General features: G+C 42.2%; 1 protein-coding gene across 1 annotated transcript in view; it reads left to right on the forward strand.

Annotated features, from left to right (window-relative positions):
* The window catches only part of LOC126475222 (F-box only protein 32), a 556,323-nt gene that overhangs the window by 140,526 nt on the left and 394,063 nt on the right, over nt 1-21,734 (forward strand). Inside the window, exon 2 of the mRNA XM_050102888.1 lies at nt 16,322-16,378. Within this exon, the coding sequence (XP_049958845.1) occupies nt 16,322-16,378 (57 nt within the window). The remainder of the gene's footprint in view (nt 1-16,321; nt 16,379-21,734) is intronic.

Consider the following 21,734-nt stretch of genomic DNA (forward strand, 5'->3'; position numbering starts at 1 on the left):
CGGCTAATTTTTCTGATGTGCATGTATCGGCACCGAATGGAAACAGTTAACGATGTGAGCACCATTGTCGTTCGCTATCCTGTTATGGCATCCTAGTTCTTTGGTCATATCCATATTTACTTTTCCAGCGTCAGAACAATTGTAGCCTAGTTTCATCGTAAGATAGCTGCAAAAGACGTCTGCCGAAGTGGTGGACTAGCTTGTATTGCTCTGGAACGCAGCTGGAACATTTAGGGTGCCTTGATTGTAAACAAAATTAGGTGCTGGGGAATTTCGGCACTAAAACAGAAGACAAATATAGCTGGTACTGATTTTCCGAGCATGTCTTTGACTATATATGCAGCAGCTCCGCTCTCGGGAACGTGTAGTCCGGGAGAGAGAAAACAAGACGTAATTTGCATAGTGTAGAGTACCATTCACCAGTTTGACTGTACTGGAGATGACAAAAGCTTCAGTATTAGCGTAGTGTGAAAGCCGGTGCAGTTCTGTCTCTACCACTGTTCTCGAAGATAGAATAGTCCATCTAGATTTCGTAGATAACATGAATATATATAACTGTCTGCAGATAATTGTGTTTTCAGGTAACACCGTCTCGGTTGATTAACGGATTTTCATTTATTACATGTTTCAACTCGCTGCCATAATAAGATGAAAACTTACGACTCGCTAAATAAAGTTCAGTCGCAGACGCAACACAACCTATGCTGAAATATAACCGCATATGTTTTGTTGCAACTGCCACTGAACTCTAGTTTTGCGAGTCCTGAGTTACCTGATGATGGCAGCGGTCGAAATATGTCGCAATAAATGAAAACGCATTACGTGATCAATACAGTATTATTCGTAAAAATTTACGACTGCAGATTCATTTAAGGAAATTATTTCGACGTCTGTGCTACAGTCTATGGCTCCATTATCTTCGTGTCGCCGCTTTACAAGGGCAGTGAATAATGTTTCTTGCAGTGAAATATAGTTGAATCGTAAGTAATGTGCACACCGGTGTGATTGTTTGTGGTCCAACATTTCTGCGTCTTTTCCGTGGCAGTACGGCCGACTCTACACCGACCTTCAGAAAGGTGGTGCTCAGACATCATGTATTGCTCGACTGTTGGAGAAGTAGTACGTCTCTGAAGATGCCGGGCGCAGCGACGTCCAAAACACCTCAGAAGAGAGGAAAACATGTTGGCCGACGACCTAGCACACCGATCAAAGCATATTACCAACTAACCACACTTGCCGTGAATGCCGCAACACACAAAACAGCCATTGAATATGTTGCACTGATCATTTCTTGTGTCTTGTACCTTATCAGTGTTCAGCTTCCTTCTCTTGCAGTGGCAGTTGCACTGGAACAAATCGCAGCTTCAGTTGCATAACACATATTTTAGGTCACAATGGAGAACACCGGGACGAGCAACGCGACTGCTATTGTGTTACATAATTCCTGGTAGCAGGTTGTTATACAAAATATATTTTATGCTTTTGAAGCTGCTGTTTACTCCAGTTACTAACATCAGGTGCGGTGATCCTACGTGCAAGATGAACACACTAGACACAAGAATAATTTTATAATGTACTGAGTTTGTTGTCAGTGTGTGTTTGACAGAGTACTCGATTGTATGGGAGAAATTCAACAAAAGCGAAGGACATCAGGTGCATCCATGGGATCTTGATAGGACCGATAATGTTCAACATGCGTAACTGATTTGCAGACTAGAGTCACGAGCACTTATAATTGTTTCTACCAATGCTGTTAGCTACTCGAAAGTAACATTGCAGGATTGCTATAAGGGACTATAGGATGATGAGTTATTTCGACTTGAAGGAGTGAGTGGCAGATCTAGTTAAATGTGGGTACAGGTTAGATAATTTGTGTGTGTGTGTGTGTGTGTGTGTGTGTGTGTGTGTGTGTGTGTGTGTGTGTTTAGTAGCGTAAGTTTTTGTCACACCCTGTATACATTATTATTTCTAAGTACCTCACATTTTTAAAAGACTACGCAAAAACTTCAAGATATGCAGAAAATAGAAAACATCAGTGGACAGTGCAGCTCTCAAAGTTTTTAATTCACATTACAGATCCTAAATATAGGCGCCGTTTGTGACTCGGCATACGTCAAACTACGCTTTTGCGGGGGGCGGGCACAGGTGACAGCAGCCAGCTTTGGAAATCTGCTCATTGGGTTGCCTACATGCAGGAGCGAACTAATTCCATGCGACAATACGGAGCAAATACATGGTCTACGTGTGCTGACGCAGCTGCCCCTATTGGTGCGCATTGCAACTACGCCACGGCGTGTATTGCGAATCGAAACTTTGCGAGAGGCTCCATCCTCTGATGTGAGTCGTTCTTCTGTACGTCTTGTTTTTGCGCAGGCGTCTTTGGATCCCTGTGGTTGCTTACGAATGACCCGGTATTTAGATGTAGATGCAGTTCGGATTTGTATTTGATTTATGGGTAGTCCTCTCGTATTTGCGACTGGTAGCAGATATTTTTCTTATCTCGCATCGTAACGGAGTGCCGCACTTGTTTTACGAGACAGGCTGCGTGAAGGGAATGAGAAAGCACGGTGTGGCGGGCACGGGGCACCGGACAGCGAGCGTTCACCGCCGGCGTCGATTTCCGGGGGGCGCGTCCGGGCAGCTCCCTCCCACGCTAATTGCCGCCATTTGCATAGCTGATTGTCGGCGACCCGAGCACAGCCTGTCGGCCGGTTAGTCGGACCGTCGGCGGTACTGTGTGGCCGCCGGCGGTGAGCGTGGGCCTGGCAGGTGAGGCGGCGTTCAGACGGCTCCATACACCAGTGGCGAGTGGCGGCTGCGAAACTAAGGCCAACTGCCGCCAAAACTCTTTTTGCCGTGTTTCCCCAAAAGATCGCAATAGTTGTTTGCGTTTGGACGCTCACTATCTAGGTTATCAGCGTCCCAATATATTTCCCTTCGACGAGTGGCCATTAAAAAAACTTCCATCCATTCGTTTGGACAATACTAACAGACATAGCATAAAATAATTTTCAGTTGAGGATACCATAACTTAAAAGCGTAAAATTGGGCTGGCTGACCACTAATGGAAAAGGGAAGGAACGGCCTATCTGACAACTGTTAAAACCTTTAATACACCGACCATACGAGACGCTTAGGCTGCAGCGCAGATACAATAGCCGATGACGCCGGAGCTGAAAACACCCATGCAGCTCGGAGCAGTAGTTCCCGACCTCTGTGAGGCCACTGCCCTGACTGCAGTCAGGTATTAGCAATTGTCCCCCTCAATCCCGCCACCATCAACGCCATTAGCCGAACTAAATTTAAGGAAAAAAGAATTTTATTGGAATACTATTGTTTTTAACGAGACGAAAAATAAATATTAAATTTTTGTAGGTGTTTTGTTAAACCACGAACTATTGAGTCATTGGCACAATTGGCTCTGTTTATTTCTAACAGTCTTTTTTCAAATAACGACCAAGGAATTCTCACTCCATTGCAAGTGCTCACTGCAACTCCGTCTCAGAAAAGCAACCTAACAATCCACATATAGGGCAGGCACTCCTTACAAAACTTGTTTCCCTTGCGCAACTCCTTAGCGACACTTGCTTCACCCTCACCATTTCAAATAAAAATGCAGGTACGTTAAAGTGCGAACGCTATACATACTGTAAATCACTATTTGTGGACTCTGTAGTTCTCAATTGACCGAAATTGGAAGACTTCAGGCTGCCAGTGCTTTGTTGCTGTAATGAAGCAATGTCTGGTTTGTTGCGGGAACTACCCAAAACTCCGGCCGCGGTGGTCTCGCGGTTCTAGGCGCTACAGTTTGGAACCGCGCGACCGCTACGGTCGCAGGTTCGAAACCTGCCTCGGGCATGGATGTGTGTGATGTCCTTAGGTTAGTTAGGTTTAAGTAGTTCTAAGTTCTAGGGGACTGATGACCACAGTTGTTAAGTCCCATAGTGCTCAGAGCCATTTGAACTACCCACAAATTGGAGAAGGCATTTTCAGGACTTTGTTTTTATTAAAATGAAACTCCTCTAGCTGTGCTTAAGATTTCATATTTATTTGGCTAGTAGGTTCGACGTTGCGTCAACGCAATCTTCAGGCCCGTACACTTTGATATCAATTGTGTGTCGCTGAGTAATAGAAGTCCGCGGTGAGACGAATACGTGCTCCACATTGATGGCGGCCATCCATGTGGAGCACGTATGGAGGAGTTTCATTTTAATACAAATTATACCAGTTGAAGTCCCACCATCATCCAATTTAAATATGGATGTACGAATATTTTCAGGATATATTTATGAGTACGTGATATTTATGTCCCAAATGTACTGTAATGTGTGCATGGTACAAAATATGTGCGTGATAGGTAAACTATCCGTGGAAGATACTATTCTTACATTTGTTTAACAGTCTATAATCTCCGCTACATCGTGTCACACATTAATGTCAGTATACGAAAAAAGGTATTTCTTGTAACCATTAGAGCCAAAGGTGGAAAAATGGGCCCCTGCTGGTATTATGGGCTCCCTACGTATTTGGAAGTACAGGCCACGAATTCTAGTGGAGAGCGCATGAACTACTAGAACTAGTTGCTAAACTTCACTGTAGAACAGGGCCGGCCAGAAATTCTGCACGCGTGCGGTGCTCTTGCACATGTGCAACTTCCGCGTCACAGCGTGCACGCCGCAGCCGTCAGCGTTCATGTAGTTCATGTTTCTACGCACAGATGCCGCTCCTCTGTTACACAAAGTGCGTTATCGACACCTCGTATGTATATCACAACCTGGACTGTATCTGTAAGATCTGTTGCTTCATCGAGCGCAACAGAGAAAGCAACAAAGTATTTAGCCTTATTTATTAGTTGCCTGTGCAGATCGCCGGCCATAGCACTGATACGTCTTGTCACCGTTTGTTTGGATGGACTGATTTCTTGAAACCTGCTAACGTTCATGGGACACACAAGTTCTGCAACATCAATCAGACACCCTTTCACAAACTCCCCTTCGGAAAAGGGTTTCCCAGATTGTGCAATTCTTAATGCGATTTTAAAACTTGCTCGCAATGAAGATTTAGTGTGGTTGTCATTCTGGAAAGTTGAAAACAGTACATTGTACAGCGTACAGTACAACAGACATAAATGTAACACAATAAACTAAGAGTTCAAGAAGTATCAGTTACTTTGACGTACAGTAAAATCTAGTTGATGTGTCTCATCCATTTTCTGAACGACATTTAATTTTGCTTGCCGTTCTTCACTGTTGAGTTCACTACACTCGTCTTTGTGATATGTATTGTAATGTCTTTCAATTGAAAACTTACGCTGGACGCCTATTATTCGACGGCACAGCAAACACTACGAGTTTTCACCAACGGCTACAAAAAAGAACTGCAGTTCCCAGTCATTTTTAAACGACTGAGAACATAGATCTCCTGTCCATTGCTTTTTCACAGTACTTTCCATTTCTCAGTGCTTCTCTGTTAAGGTTAAGGTCACCAGGGGTGAACGAGACTGGATATGTTGCGCTCTTGCTTGTACCACATAAACAGGGAAGTGGGGCCGCCGTCGTTCATTTAGGACACATGTCTAATAACAGATGTCGCTGTCGCTCGCTGTCGCACACGTGCGCACATGTGCAGCACTTCCGCACGTCTGCACACTGTGCAGCGTTTGGCCGGCCCTGCTGTACAGTGTGCAGACGTAGTAGCTGTCATGGTTTGTGAGTAGTTGTGCTGTGAATTTTTTCGCTGTCATCAAAAGTTTGAAAGGTTAGTGTTTATTTGAATAAAACTCAAATTTCTAACATGTTATTACTAAAACTAAGGTAAGGCACGTATTTGGCTTGTTGTTGGGATGCCGTTTTACATTAATTAACGTCGGTTGCGAACCAAACTATCCGTAGGCAAAATCGTTTTTCCCAAGATGTCGAGGGTGGATATATGGGCCCCTTTTGCTGCTGTTATTATGGGCCCCATAAAATCAATCAGATTTTATGGGACCATTTACAAATATTGCTGCTCTTTATGTTTCAGATGCCTCGAAGACATCATTTACCTTAAAAAATCGAAACGGCAATCGTGGGACAAAGCAAATATGTCAAATGCTATTGTAGCTATTAAAGAGAAAAAAATGGGGTTGAAAAAAACGGTTAAAGTGTACTCTGTCCTTCGTTCTACGCTCCAAAGGCTTTCACGAATCGATGAACCGGTCGAAGAAATAGTTAATATCAAACTGGGCCGTCCACCGGTTTTACCACAGGGACTTGAGGACGAACTGGTTAAATATCTTCTCATTATGGCATCCAAATTCTACAGCCTTACCAGAAATGACGTCAGGCGCATGGCCTACCAGCTTTGCACAAGAAATAAAATCCCTCATCCATTTGTAAAAGGCGAAGTTTCTGGTCGAACTTGGTTTGACCATTTTATGTCACGGCACAAAACTATTCTGTCTATTTTGAAGCCATCCGCAACTTCGATTTCACGTGCTAATGGGTTTAATAAACAAGCTGTCGACAATTTCTTCAGTTTACTTGAAGCTGCGTTCAGTAACTACAAATATCCTGCGGACAGAGTTTTTAATGTAGACGAGTCAAAAAATGGCTGTGAGCACTATGGGACTTAACATCTGAGGTCCTCAGTCCCCTAGAACTTAGAAGTACTCAAACCTAACTAACCTAAGGACATCACACACGTCCATGCCCGAGGCAGGATTCGAACCTACGACCGTAGCGGTCTTGCGGTTCCAGACTGTAGCGCCTAGAACCGCTCGACCACCGCGGCCGGCAGACGAGTCAGGTCTTAGTGTCGTTCAAAGAAAAATTTCTCGTGTCATCGGCCTGAGGGGAAAAAGACAAGTTGGTGCATTATCTGCAGCTGAAAGAGGATCACTTGTAACGTGTAAAAAGATGCTTATGTGTGTGACTATTGTGAATAGACTAGACATGGGCTGTGAACATCATCCCACCAGTAGACTAATTAACAATGTTCAGAGTGAATCTTTCTTTCATTATACACAAAAATTAAATAATTCTTTTTCAAATTTTTGTTTCTTTTTATTTCAAACTACCTGGGGGCCCATATTACCATCACAAATTCTTGACGCAACAAAATGCAGACTATCAGGAAAAATAAAATTTTGTTTTAAATATTAAAAAGTTGAACCAAAACATGTAACTATTTGCAGGACATACTAGAGAAATGTTTTATGTTAATTTCAGGTGAGTATACTAAAAATAAAAGGTGTTATATAAAAAAAACAAAGTGGGGGCCCATTTATCCACCTTTACCTCTACTATAGTGTTATGAAGTAGTGATAATTATTTTTAAAAGATCATCACTATTAAGTTTATGACAAACACATTTGAACCCTTTCGTTTTTACCCCACATAAAATTTAATTTGACCTTCACGTCGTATTTGTTGGGAACCACTGGCTTAGAGACATTGCCCGACAACCGTCCCAAGGCTCTATTGTATGTCTGAACAGCTATCGGACAGGTTGTGCATCCGTACCTACTTTGAGGGTGGAGTGAAAGCAGTGTTTAGGAGATGTAAAGGCGTTTGTCGAAGGCAAACAAGATAAATGAACACGTACATAGGACACTGGACGTAAATGCTTTACGGACGAGATGCAACTTGCCTTCTAGAAATAACTTTCTTAGACGTTGTTCGTGCTATTCCTACTGTTGCAATTGTCACTGGTTCGCAACAGTTAAGAAATTTGTTACAAAATAATTTGCGAATTGATAGGAGCGGGAGGGGAGTGGTAAGATGCCAAGCCACTTCACCAACATACCTTAAAAACAGATTTATTGCTAGCCTCTTCAAAACTTTTAAACACTAACACAGGACACTGATAACCAGCATTAAAGAACGTTATTAACTTTACAACTCCAATTGCTGACAGTAAAATAAGTGACAATAAACGATATGTACAAAGAATTCCAAGAATATAAAGCATTTACTAATATGAGAATTATCATTTGGCGTTACACCTCAAAACCTATTTAATTTTAACCTTTTAATTTAGCCGTCTGTAAATTAAGCCAATAGATGATTGCTACCTCTCAAACCAAGTTACAAATCAACAATTTCAGTGACTTGCAGACACTTAAAGTAAGAAATAATTATTTGACCAATGCCGGCAAGAGAACTTTATGAAACAATTCCGTATCAACAGCAAAGTCACCAGCTAGTTCACAAATACCTTCTCGGTTTACGAGAAGCAACAGGCTCAGCCCACTTAACCGTACTAGAATTATAAGCAATTCAGTGATCGTCCGTCCAGCTGATCTTTACGTAATGGTAATGCTTAAGTGAAAGGAACCCTCTTTAAAGCACAAACAACAACAACAGCAGCAGCAGCACGTTAGTTCTATAAATATGCACAGCGTGCTAAAATACAGCCAGCTGAAGTTCAAACATTTCATAATGGGCGAAAGAAATTTTAACAGTGGAACATGGACAAATTACTAATGTCAAATCACTTACGTCAACCAGTTGTTTCACAACATATACCCTCCGTAGTGCAATACGGTCACAGAATAGCATATAATATCGTAATTGTACTCGTACTTCTACTGTAACCAGGCTGTAGGAGACACTAATGCTTTAAAAAGCCTTTTAGCTACCAAACCAACAAACGGCTGCCGCTATTTGTGAAAACCAGTGAAACTGGCCCATCAGACTCTAGTATACATCTCTCGTCGGACTCTTACTCAGCGATCACGCCGGCTCCGCACTTTCACAGCGGACAATGCGCCCCTCACTTCACCGCCGTCTCGTTCGACCACTCAATCTGCCAGCAGCCGCGTGACCCGCCACCTCGCGGAGCATTCTCGCACCACCGCGGAACCAAATTTGAAGGACCCGAGAGCAACCGACAAGCGCTTAAATAGTCTCAGACCAGCGTCTCTGATCGGAAGACTAAACCACGGTCGACCAGGGCACTACTTTGGCCGCGATGCCAGCTCAGTTTGAATTACCAGAAAAATAACGTGAACTTGCAGAACTTTTGGAAGGAGAGTCTCCTAATGGGGTACTCGACTTCGAGATAGCGAAGAAAACGCTTCTCTTGAAATTACACACGATGACATAAAGGGTTAGTCACATGTCGTTAAGCGACGATAAATTAATTCATTGCTGTTGTACTATCCTAAATTTCCTTCGTGGAGGACTAGGGTTTGTGAAGTCTGGAGTATGAGCTTGTTAAATTGCCCATTGCTGGAATGTGGTGAGAAAGGCCAGCTGCAAGCTTTACGCCACGGGTGCTCGAGGAGTTGATTTTGGGAGGTTCCCCCGAATTACCACAAGGATAGTAGAGCAATGAGAGAAGGCCTCCGCAGGTAATTGCGCTCCGATGCTGGGATACCACAAAGTGCCTTTTCAGGCCTGTCCAAACTATGAGTGACCCTGGGGGGGGGGGGGGGGGGAGGGGAGAGGACCAGAAACGTCCACAGTGTTTCCTAGAAGCATCTGCAGATAATGAGCAACAGCCATTTTACCGTACACAGCATGAGAAACGAGCTGCGTATGAGCTCATCCAGCGCCAACATCTAGTCAGTTTACGGAGATACTCTTACAGCAGGCGCTTTTGGAGAAAATTCTCCGGACTTCCCCCGCGTTATAGAATGCGCGGAGTAATTCCCGGTTGTCAAGGTTGCAAAACTAACGGTTCCTCCCCTCCAACTAGTAGCGTTCAAGAGTGGGATGGAAGATAGATTGGAGGACGCACTTGGTTTTCACCGCATTTCCTTGTTGTGTAGCAATCTTCCACATAGCATTCAGGTGCCTTCAACATTTATACAATATTTTGAAAACACAGAAATTTTGTCCCACTACTGATTACTGTGTTTCTGTTTGTAATTCGATGCTTAGTAAGTTTTATTCTTGACATAGTGAATTGTCACCGTAGTTTACCTTTGTCTGTGAATCATTTTTAAGGATCAATAAATTAAAGGTTAATTTTAACAAATATTACCATTTTCTGTCCTGTGATTCTCTCATGAGGCACCCCTTTCCTTCTTAACAAATGTAAGTAGTTCTATACGGCTGCATTGTGGTCTCGCTGTATCGACATTTCGGTGTAAAACGCGTGCCATTACGAGGAACATTTTCGGTAAACCAGGAAAGGTAACTTTTTATGAATTTTAAGGTTTCTTCTCTTTTTTTTGTAATTACGCTGCACCTGCATCTGCACTAAGCAGCGTGAGTGGTTATCATTGCAAAAGTCAGTCTGTGAGGTTGAAAGCTACAAGGTATAGAACAACTTGTAGAATTGTTTTGAGTTCGCTAGTGTGGCAGACAGCTTGCCCTCACTGTCTCACTGTCGACTCACGAAGCACAGCGAACAATACGCATAAGCGTCACGTTACAACACTTCACTTTGAGATGCAAGAATAGAAACCTTAACCCTCGCAATGCTAAACTATTTTCAGTAACTTGTATTACCTGGGGGGGGGGGGGGGGGGGTTCTTTGTGTCCGCCACAAAAAAAATTAAATAAAATTCATCACTTGCTCTTCAGTTACATTAATAACGTACTTTTGAAATATCTATTGATGCATAATCAGGATCCAGAACCTGAATATTTCTTTTAAAACTGTTTTCAAAAATGCAAAAAAAAAAAATTTGTTGAAATGGCTCTGAGCACTATGGGACTTAACATCTGCGGTCATCAGTCCCCTAGAACTTAGAACTACTTAAACCTAACTAACCTAATGACATCACACACAGCCACGCCCGAGGCAGGATTCGAACCTGCGACCGTAGCAGTCCCGCGGTTCCGGACTGAAGCGCCTAGAACCGCACGGCCACCGCGGCCGGCTCAAAAATGCATTTTATAACATTCACTTACTTCGTCATTTAAGTTTAACAAGTCTCATTATCCTAAGAAAAATTAGTAGTAAAAGTTGTTATAGTACTATTGAAGTACACTTTACTATAATTAAAAAATATTACAAAAACGTAAGGTAATATAGCTTAAGTACATAACATAGTTTTGTGAGAGAAATTATTCACTACTTTCTTCGGAATCTACTTCACACTTGGAACATACAACAGTTTTTCTCCTGTGTTTACCATATGTGCATATCTTACAATAGTTGCAGATTATTGTTGTTTTGTTAACTTTGTTGTACTTTTCTGGTCTTGAACGTCTTTCACTGACACACAAATGACATCTACCTTTACCTCTATGAGCTTTCTTTGCACCGAAGTTCTGCTTCATTTTCCGTCCAAGAATACCTTCCGTACTTGAAATTACAGGCTTTAGCATTCCTGCAATATTTGTAGCCTTTTCTTCAGTGTATGGTTTCGTGAGCCGTAGTCCCAGTTCTTGAAGAAAAGGTCGTCGCTTATTAGGCTCTTTCTTATTCCAGTCCGGCAAGTTCAACAAAAACAGTGTATAACTATTGACCGCTGTTGTGTCCACAAGAGTACAGAAAAACAGACAGCGGCCACCTTCTTGTAGGCCTCCTAGTTGAATATTTCCTCACCATTTGATCTATCATGCCAACATCAACTTTAGTCTCACTATAATATAAATTTATAACTATTCTTCATAGTGTCAGTAGGTGAACCAATTGAAGCGTCATAATGTTGAGATGGTAGAAACAGTAGATTTCTTTTGTTTTTCACGGGGGTATAACAAACAGTTGTGATTGGAATACTTCCAGTACTAGTATCACTGAAAGCAAATTTTCTAGAATGTAAGTCTCGTCTTGAGATACCTTTCAGTTCTTGAGGTATATGTTTCCTATTAGTTCCCACGAAAGTTAACTTGTGATTTCGCCCCGAATTATATATGGGAACCACAACTTCAGCGGAATTTGTTTTGTACCATCATTTCTTTTCCCAGCGTAAGGCTCCATCCTGATAATAAATCTGGTTTTAGCGTCTGTGAGCATGTGTATAACGTATTTACCAGGTTTTTCCTTCATGGACACCTTGAAAGGACACCTGCCACAGAACAATAACGACATTTCATCAATAACCGTGTGCTTCCCAACAGAATAATATTTAGGCAGTAATTCATTCATTTTATCAAAACCTTCTCGTACTGCAGCAAACTTATCACGTTTCGTGCGACCGCTTGGCGACTCTCTGGTCATCAAATCTTACTGTTTTACTAAGCTACTAGAATTTGGTTCGGTTCATGGTAGCAGTATAAACAAACCTTCATGAAGTGTAGGACCATAAATCTGTAACAGATGACTTACTGTCATTTTCCTTCCCCATAACAACAAGTAGCCCTATGTATGCCATGAATTCAAGTCTGCCTGCCTCGGGTATTTTCTGCCTCAATGCCTCTTCATTGTTATGCTTTATTATGATGTTGACAAATGCTGAGACCAAAGCTTTTCACCGAGCGAGGTGGCGCAGTGGCTAGCACACTGGACTCGCATTCGGGAGGACGACGGTTCAATCCCGCGTCCGGCCATCCTGATTTAGGTTTTCCGTGATTTTCCTAAACTCACTCCAGGCAAATGCCGGGATGGTTCCTTTGAAAGGGCACGTCCGACTTCCTTCTCCGTCCTTCCCTAATCCGATGAGACCGATGACCTCGCTGTTTGGTCTCTTCCCCCAAAACCAACCAACCAACCAACCAAAGCTTTTCAGATGATGCTCTTATTGTTCCTACTTTACCTTCGTCTATTTTGCCTTCTCTTTCTGTCACTATGTTTTGTGCTACACGTCTTCTAATGTGAGGAGGCTTGGAGCTATAAATTTTTCCAGTATTTGCCACTAATCTCGCAAGCTGCGTCGTCATCAGTTTCAGATGCCCGGAGTTCATCTTCAGCGTCTGTAGGTACTAAATCGCTGTCCACATCCTCGCGCACGACATATTCCTCTTCAGATTCACTCACTACATCGTCAGTTTCATCAAATTCAATTTGAGAATCTGTAGATTCTTCCAAAATCTCTGATATTTCTCTGTCAGTAAATTGCTGTCGGTACATTTTCAATCACAGTTGTATCTAACACTGGACAAGTGCTACTGACCAGGAAACAATAAAGAACCAACGGGGAAATGAATCATTGTTGAGACCATTGTTGCTGTCAACCCAGAGAAATATAATGTCCATGTGTTCTAAGGTCATGTAATGTTGTTATTTGTGGAGTAAGACGACAGTTGTGTGAAGTCGCATCTACTACCATGGAGGGGGGGGGGGGGGGGGAGAGAGACTTTATGACCACCTCCCTTAAAGTTTCCGATTAAGCTTAAACGAAAAATGAAAACAATCATAGAATATGGAAGAAGAGCTGGCCGCGGTGGCCGAGCGGTTCTAGGCGCTTCAGTCTGGAAGCGCGCGACTGCTACGGTCGCAGGTTCGAATCCTGCCTCGGGCATGGGTGTGTGTGACGTCCTTAGGTTGGTTAGGTTTAAGTAGTTCTAAGTTCTAGGGGACTGATGACCTCAGATGTTAAGTCCCATAGTGTTCAGAGCCATTTGAACCATTTTTACGCAACCACGATTAAAACCCTGATAACGACCCTGAGAACCTTGTTATTGTTAAGTGCAGATGATTATTTTATTTAATTGGCAGCTGTAATGGTGGTTTGCAAAATATTTTTAGCCGTTGTCCAGTACACTTTTGTTCCTCAAAGAGTGTGTGTGTGTGTGTGTGTGTGTGTGTGTGTGTGTGTGAGTGAGTGAGTGAGTGAGTGAGAGAGAGAGACTAATTACATTCTGCCGACTGGCATTGCCAGACCCTTTTGTTAACCACTTGCGTATCATCTGCTTCTCAACTCGATCGTGGTTGAGCGCCGACAGCAGCTTGGGGGCGGGGCTTCAGAGTTGTTAACAATGAATGGCTCTTCCGAATCGTGTATGCTAATCCTGCCGCATCACTGAACATTGGTAATGGAAATATAAGTTTCGAAAATCTATCTGTAAATGAAGTTCAGAGGAAAAAAGAAACTGTTTGGTGGATCTTCTCCTATAAACAGATTACCGAGCGAGGTGGCGCAGTGGTTAGACACTGGACTCGCATTCGGAAGGACGACGGTTCAATCCCGCGTCGGGCCATCCTGATTTAGGTTTTCCGTGATTTCCCTAAATCACTCCAGGCAAATGCCGGGATGGTTCCTCTGAAAGGGCACGGCCGACTTCCTTCCCCATCCTTCCCTATTCCGATGAGACCGATGACCACGCTGTCTGGTCTCCTTCCCCAAACCAACCAACCATAAACAGATTATAAAGCTGCGGAACTGACAAGCATCCACAAAATGGAAATGCATAAAGAGTCAAGTTATAAGGAGCGATCAAAAAAATTTCAGTTAGAAAGCCTTTACAGTCCGAAATCGGAATTCTAATCAGGCAAAATCGCCGTGAGCATAGAGGCATCTCACCGACGGACCAAGTTGAAGATACCCGTTAGGTAAAACACCGCATCCTGCTTCATGAAGCACATCCTCGTCCGACAGGAATCGTCAACCCTTCAAGGCCTGTTTAAGGGACCAAACGCTTGATAATCGTGTGGGGACTATAGGGCGGGTGCTGAGTTGGCGAAACTTCTCAGTTACGACATTTGTTATATGGGGACGTGCGTTATGAAGCAGCAGCACGCAACTTGGCATACCATTCCACAACAGAGGTTTTCGACAGACATGCTGTCCCATACACATTCTTATTTCTCCATTCGATGTCAGCTGGTATTTGTCCTTCGGCAGCCAAGAAAAGAAAATGGACACGTTCGCATTGTTCGGACGCATTTGATAATAACGTCGCCATGGTCCACGTTTCCGAATTTTACCGCACGTTCGTCAGAAAGACACGAATGCCGCACTGATCCCTTGTCTACATGTCGGTGCTTATATACCACCATCTATGTCGCTCTACGTTGCATATACGTTGCAGCAACACCATCAAACGGAAACTTTTTGATCGCCTCTCATATAAGAGATGGGAAAAGTGAAGGCTTCTCCCTATAGTATAAGCGTTTAAAAGAAACGAGCTAGAGGCATAATTACAGAAACCAGTACCTGTATGCTAGAAGTATTGACCCTGACTGTTGAGACGCTGGTCCCACTGTGACACAGGGCGGTGAATGGCTGTCTCATAAAATACCGGGGCTGCGATGTTAACCAGTTCCGCATGTGCAGCTGGACGTCGTCGTCTGAGGTGAATCGTTTGCCCCTCGGAGCCTTTTTAAGGGACCCTCTTCTGATTCACTTCCTGCAACACGGAACAGTTAATGCCCAGCGTTACTCGCAGACCTTGACCAGCCTTCGCCAAGCGATCAGATGAAACCAACCAGGTAGTCTCACCCGTGGGATCATTTTGCCCTACGACAATGCAAAGCGTCATACGGCCAACACAGTCGCGGCACTCCTGCAGAAATTCAAATGGGAGGATCTCGGCCACCCTCCATACAGTCCGGACCTCTCTCCCTATGATTACACCATTTTTGGTCCCCTTAAAAAGGTTCTGAGGGGCAAACGATTCACCTCGGACGACGACGTCCAGCTGTACGTGCGGAACTGATTAACATCGCAGCCCCGGGAATTTTATGAGACAGCCATTCACCACCTTGTGTCACAGTGGGACAAGTGTCTCAACAGCCAGGGTCAATACGTCTAACATACAGGTACTGGTTTCTGTAATTACGACTCCGGCTCGTTTCTTTTTGAACGCCATTTACATGTACCCAATGTGAATCCCATAAGACGTAACAAGCCTTTTAATTGGGTCGAATGGCTCTGAGCACTATGGGACTTAACAGCTATGGTCGTCAGTCCCCTAGAACTTAGAACTACTTAAACATAACTAACCTAAGGACATCACACAACACCCAGTCGTCACGAGGCAGAGAAAATCACTGACCCTTTTAATTCATGGGCAGTTTAAGATATAAAAACGAGACATTCGGCAAAAGATATTACGCAAAAGGAGCACATAATTTTGTTGTATGTTTAATTCTCTTACATTTTGAATCAGCAAAAATATTGAATGAAGTACAGTTTTTTTAAAAAATGGAGCAATGCCCTTTTTAACAGCATTCAGAAACTCCTGAAGAAAGAGTGCAGAGATGAAATACTTGTTTAAAGGAGCATATTGACTGCTTTAGTACTAAATAAACCACACAGAAAAGTAATCAGTTTTCTGATGGACAACGTAACAGCACTGTAACTGCAAGTCAAAAGCGTACAATATCATACGTTCCTTTCGCTGATGCGCTCGTTATCGGTATTGCAAATGGAAAATCTTAGAATGTTTAGGGAACTGCTGTGTTTTGCCCACAACCCAGCGTTTGAACGTAACTGCGGATATTGCCAGTAACATTGTCGCAATAAAACTAATGTCTCAGAGCGTGGTTTCATTTGTTCCAGATGCGGCACCACGGCCCTCGGAACGTTCAGCGCAGACCTGAGCTTCTCCAACAGGTGGTAAGTCAGCTTGCGCGCGACACCGTGAATCAGGAACCAGGGAGACGCTCTTGTCTCGGATGAGACGTCATTTGAAACATTCTCAGTGATCAGATCGTGTTATAAACGTCTGGTGGTATGCATGTGTGGTTTTAAGAAATTATCCGCCATCGCAAACGAGGCAGCTAACGCACACTTAGGCGTTGGTTTTGGCGTTCGACTCTGATCCAAATCCTGGTGATGGAAGTAGTTTTCACTGCTAGCATTTGACTGGGAAGGGGAAGAGAAAAAATATTGTAAACATTTCTGATCACTAGACCTCGAACAAATGACCAGGGTTAAATTCCGAGACTCTCCACAATGTCTGAAGGAATACTGGCTTGTGGACTTGTGCCACTGCTGACGGCGGTACGTCCGATGGACGGGGATATTGAGCATTGCGGCCCCCTTCGCCCTACTAGTAAGGAGTAGCACCAGGTTTTAAAATATTTTCATTGTATCACTACTACCACGACCATTAACAGCACGATAATCACGTATGTATTGGGTGTAGAGTCATGATGCATGTGGAACTGAATTTTGTTGTTTACGATTATCATGATTATCATAAACGACACTTATTAATAACATACACTAACAGAAGTCTCACATAAGACAATACTCTTACCACTGGGTGCGAATTAAGAAACCTCTTGGGCAGTGGTTCCCAACAGGTGGCCCGCGGACCCCCGGTGTTCCGCGAGCTATGCAAGAAGGGTCCGTAAGATGCTATTAGAATAAAAAATATATTAAATATATTTCGTATGATAACAGATTCTTTTTGGCCGGTTCCTGCATGAGCAGAGCTCTATCGAACGCTGTCTTCTGCGTCTGGCGTCTTCCTAGAGCCAACCGACACTAGCACACTCTAGCGCAAAACTAGAATTACATAGAGGCAAGTAGTTCTGCTGTATGCCTTAGACTGCACGCGCTGCCTCTTTGCAGCTGACAACTGACAGTCACTTCACACAGAAACTCTCATTTCAGACGACAATCGGCCATTATTATTTTAAAGAATTTGTTATACTAAACACCCAGATTTGAAGAAAGATTTTGAGCAATAATCAGAAATTTAACAACAACAATGATGGCTAAATTGAAAAAGTTTTAAGCTCAATATTTTTTCAGTATGAATATGTCAATGTTTTTTTAAGTACCAAAAATAGAAAACGTATAAAAAGACTCTCAGTTTGGCTTTATTAGGAACTTGATACTGTGATATGACAAGGTACCAATCATGCTCGATGAAGGGGTCCTCGAGAAAATTTTGTTGGGAACCCCTGCTCTAGGGAATGTATGAACCAACAGTACCAAATTGCATTTACTTGTACAAGGTGGTCGGAAACAGTCTGAAAAGCTCGTAAGAATATTGAAGGAGGTAGATTTGAGAAATAATTGTTGAGAAAAACATTAAATACGTTACGCCCAGTTATTTACCATTGAAGTTAGCCAATCAGGTCGTCTCGCACGCAAATTCAAGCAGCCTGCCAGAGACAGAGTCACCAAATTCGTTCTCCTCAAACCGATCCAACGTAGCTTTTGCTCATATAGTTTCAGTTTATCACTTTAAAAAAAGACACAGTGTAACTGTTAATGAGCATCTGAGCAAGCTGTCATTCATGGACTCACAGACGTCTGTGCATTACCGAATTTTAGCGCGTGCAAGTGCTTGAATTGCGCGCGCAATGACCTGATTGGCTAACTTCAATAACTTGAAACGGCGCAACTTACCGGATGTTTTTCTTAATTGTTATTTCTTAGCACTTCTTCCTCTCCAACACAAGTTTTTCAAGCTGTTTCTGACCACCTTGTATATGCTTTAGCTATTTATTATTATTATTTTGAGCTTTTCCTCATTACAGAGACTTATCTCCAACATAATAATTTACTTGGAAATTACAATACGAACAATAAACGTTCTTAGACTATATTTTGAAAATATTCCTCCAGGTGTTTCGATCTTGCGCGTCCTCTTCCTCTGCGCCCACTCTCCTCACTGTGTGCCGTACATTTTGGAGCCAGCTGGTCATAGGTCGTCCTTTGCTTCTTCTCCCCTCCGGTTCCCACTCCAGTATCAATTTTGGTATTCTGGCTTTCTACATTCGTCGTACATGCCCATACCACTGTAATTTCTTCCTATCCATTACGTCATATTCTTTCTTTTATTTCCATTCTCCTTCTTATTTCAGTTTTCCTTATCTTTTCAGTGCATAGCTCATCTGAATCATCAGTCAAGTATTCTGTTTTTTGGTAATTAATCTTCAAACCCCAAGTTTTGTATGCTATTGCTAGTTGATTGCACATATAGTTAGCATCCTCCCCATCTTGTGCTACGACTACTTGATCATCAGCAAACAATAAATGATGTAGGTAAACTCCATCTCTTATTTCTAATCACATACTGTTACATTTATGAGACCATGTTCTAAGGCTAATATCTGTATATATTTTAAATATTGATGGTGACATGGGACAGCCCTGTAAAAGGCCTTTGCTTGTTCTAAATTTCTGTGAAACTTTATTACCAACTTTCACTTGGCAAATGTTATCTTTATACATCTGTTGTATTATTTTAATCAAGGAAGGGTTTAAGTTTGCCATATGTAGTGCTCTTCACAGTAATCATACGCTTTTTCTAGATCTATGAAAATTAATCTTATATTTTTTGATTTTCCCCTATGTTTCTCCAAAGTCTGTCGTAATGTGAAAATATGGTCTACACATGATCTCCCAGCCGTGAATCCACATTGTTCTTCTTGGGTTCTAAAATTTTTTGCCACTTTGTTTTTAATTACTCTCGCAAAAATTCTCATTAATGTGTTTGTAACACAAATTCCTCGATAGTTTGAACAAATTTTGCGATCCCCTTTCTTAAACATTAATGTAACCTAGCTTCATCTCGTTGGGTACTGAAACTGCATGTATCATTTTGTTGAAGAGCTGTGTTATCAGTTTCACAATTTTGTCACCACCACATTTCAGACACTTCAGATTGATATTGCCTGGTCCCAGTGATTTACCATTCTTTCCTGTTCTCAACACCTGAAGTACTGCACTTTCTAAAATCTGGATCTCATCTTCATGACCTTTTCCTTCCTTCTAGATATTCTTCTCTGTCCTAATTTAATAATTTTTGGAAATACTCTTCCCATTCCTTTTGTGTTATCAGTTGGAGATTAGTTTTGCTTTTTGTATCCTGTCGAAGCCCTTTTAATACTGACCATGCTTCTTTTGCTCTCCCAAACCCTAATTTGCTATTCACCTAGGCACATGTTCTTTCCCATGCTTCATTTTCTGCCATCCTTATTTTTTGCCATCCCTATTTTTTGCCAACCTTAGTATTTTCATCACTTCATTCTTTTTTTCCTTGTATATTGATCTTGTTTCTTCTGATTCATCATTCAACCACTGAAGGAACGCATTTCGTTTTTCTCTAATGAGGACCTCTAGTTCCTCTGACCACCACTCTGCTGTACGATTGTGGTTGCTATCTTTTTTACCCAACACCTCTGTTGCTATGATTTTCACATTAGCTTTTATATAGTCATATATTTCCTCTGTACTTCCTTCAAATGATTCAACCAGTTTCCTTTCCATCCTGGCCGCAAAGAGTGTTCTGATACTTTCTTCTTGTAGGCTGTCAATATTAAAAGGTAAATTTTCATCTTTCTCAGTCTGGTTCATTTTATTTATGTTACTTGTATCACTCCTTGCATTCTTCCATGGCCAGAAAGACTTCATTTTTACTAGATAGTGGTCTGATCCACATTGGGCTCCTCTATAAGATCTGACTTCTACTGCCTTGAAACTGCTTGTTTGTCTAATGATAATATAATCTATTATAGAACGGTTCTTTAGTGTTCTGTTTCCAAGTATATTTATCAATGAATGTCCTTATGTTTGAAAAATGTGTTGGTAATTTTTAGATCAAATTGTTCACAAATTGCAATCAGTCGTTCCCCATTGTCATTATATTCGTCCTCTACATGTTTTCCTACTATTCTACAGGATTCTCTAATTCCTACCCTTCCATTCAGATGTCCCATGATAATCAGCTCCTTTGTTCTTGGGATTTTTTCAATAGTCTCCCTGAGGGTGGCCCAGAATGTATCTTTCTCCTTATCTTTTGTGTCGTTCGTGGGTGCATATACGCCAATAATCACAACTTCCCTAGCAAATAATGTCATTTCAACAGTTATAATACGTTGATTGATGAATGTCCAATTTGTGATTATTTCTTTCCATGATTTCTTTATCCTAATGGAGACTCCTGCTTTGGCTATTACTGCTTTTGATACCCCACTCCAGATATGTACATAATTATCCAGTTCTTCTTGTCGTTGGCCTTTCTTCTTTGTTTCAGAGAGTACGACAACATCCATGTTGAACATGTCAAGTTCTGCAGGTAGTAAATTTCTTTTAGTGGAAATACCTCGCACATTCCAGCATCCAAACATCATTTTCCGTTTCTCATCGCCAGTTCGTCGTCCAAAGTTCCAATTTTTCCGAGGCATATTATTAGGTTTTTTAGCATTTTTAGGTTTTTATGTGAGTGAGGAACTGGCCCACTGCACAACCCCCAACCCGGAGGACCAGGTAATTTTTACTCAAGGTTTTCTTCCTTTAGCCTTTGATAAGCCAATATCATACTACAAGGTAGCAGTTGCTAGTTTTGGTCCACCCCGGGTATTTTATTTCCCCGGTACCCACCATATCTGGTGAGCATTCCCCTATCCGCCACCTGGGGAGGCGCCCGATGGGAGACCAGCAGACTCCACACGGGATGCTTTAGCTAATTTTTCATTTTATTTTAAAGAGGTATCACACTGAGTTAATTGCAGAACGACTTACGAACAGTGATCCCTGAACCATTTATTTCGATAACAACATTGCTGTAGCTACATGTGCTAACGTTTCAAAAATTCTGTTACAGTCTTAATTACATTAGTGAATGAGTATGAGGTGTGACAACATCAATATGAGATGGTGCGCTATGCGTCAAAGATAACAGCGATACAGCTACGATAATGGATCCCTGCCTCGATTCCGGAAACTTTCGAGGTTCACGTTCCAATTTCTTTACTTTCCCCCATTTAGTCTCCTGGTGTTTTATCGTTCAACAGTCATTATTCTCAGAACACTTTATCTAGACGACCCTTGACGGTCAATGAGCTTCCTTATTGCTGACGTAAACGGACGAGTCGCAGGGCAACAGTTGTTATCGAACTTCAGTCGCTGCCTCCAAATGAAAATCTTCGTTAGTAGCCGAGAACTCGTTATTGGGTAATTATCCGGTCGAGCCCTTGTAATTAGTTCCCCTAATGGGCCCTCGAAATCC

Source organism: Schistocerca serialis, chromosome 4 (genome assembly GCF_023864345.2).
Source record: "Schistocerca serialis cubense isolate TAMUIC-IGC-003099 chromosome 4, iqSchSeri2.2, whole genome shotgun sequence".
NCBI lineage: Eukaryota > Metazoa > Arthropoda > Insecta > Orthoptera > Acrididae > Schistocerca > Schistocerca serialis.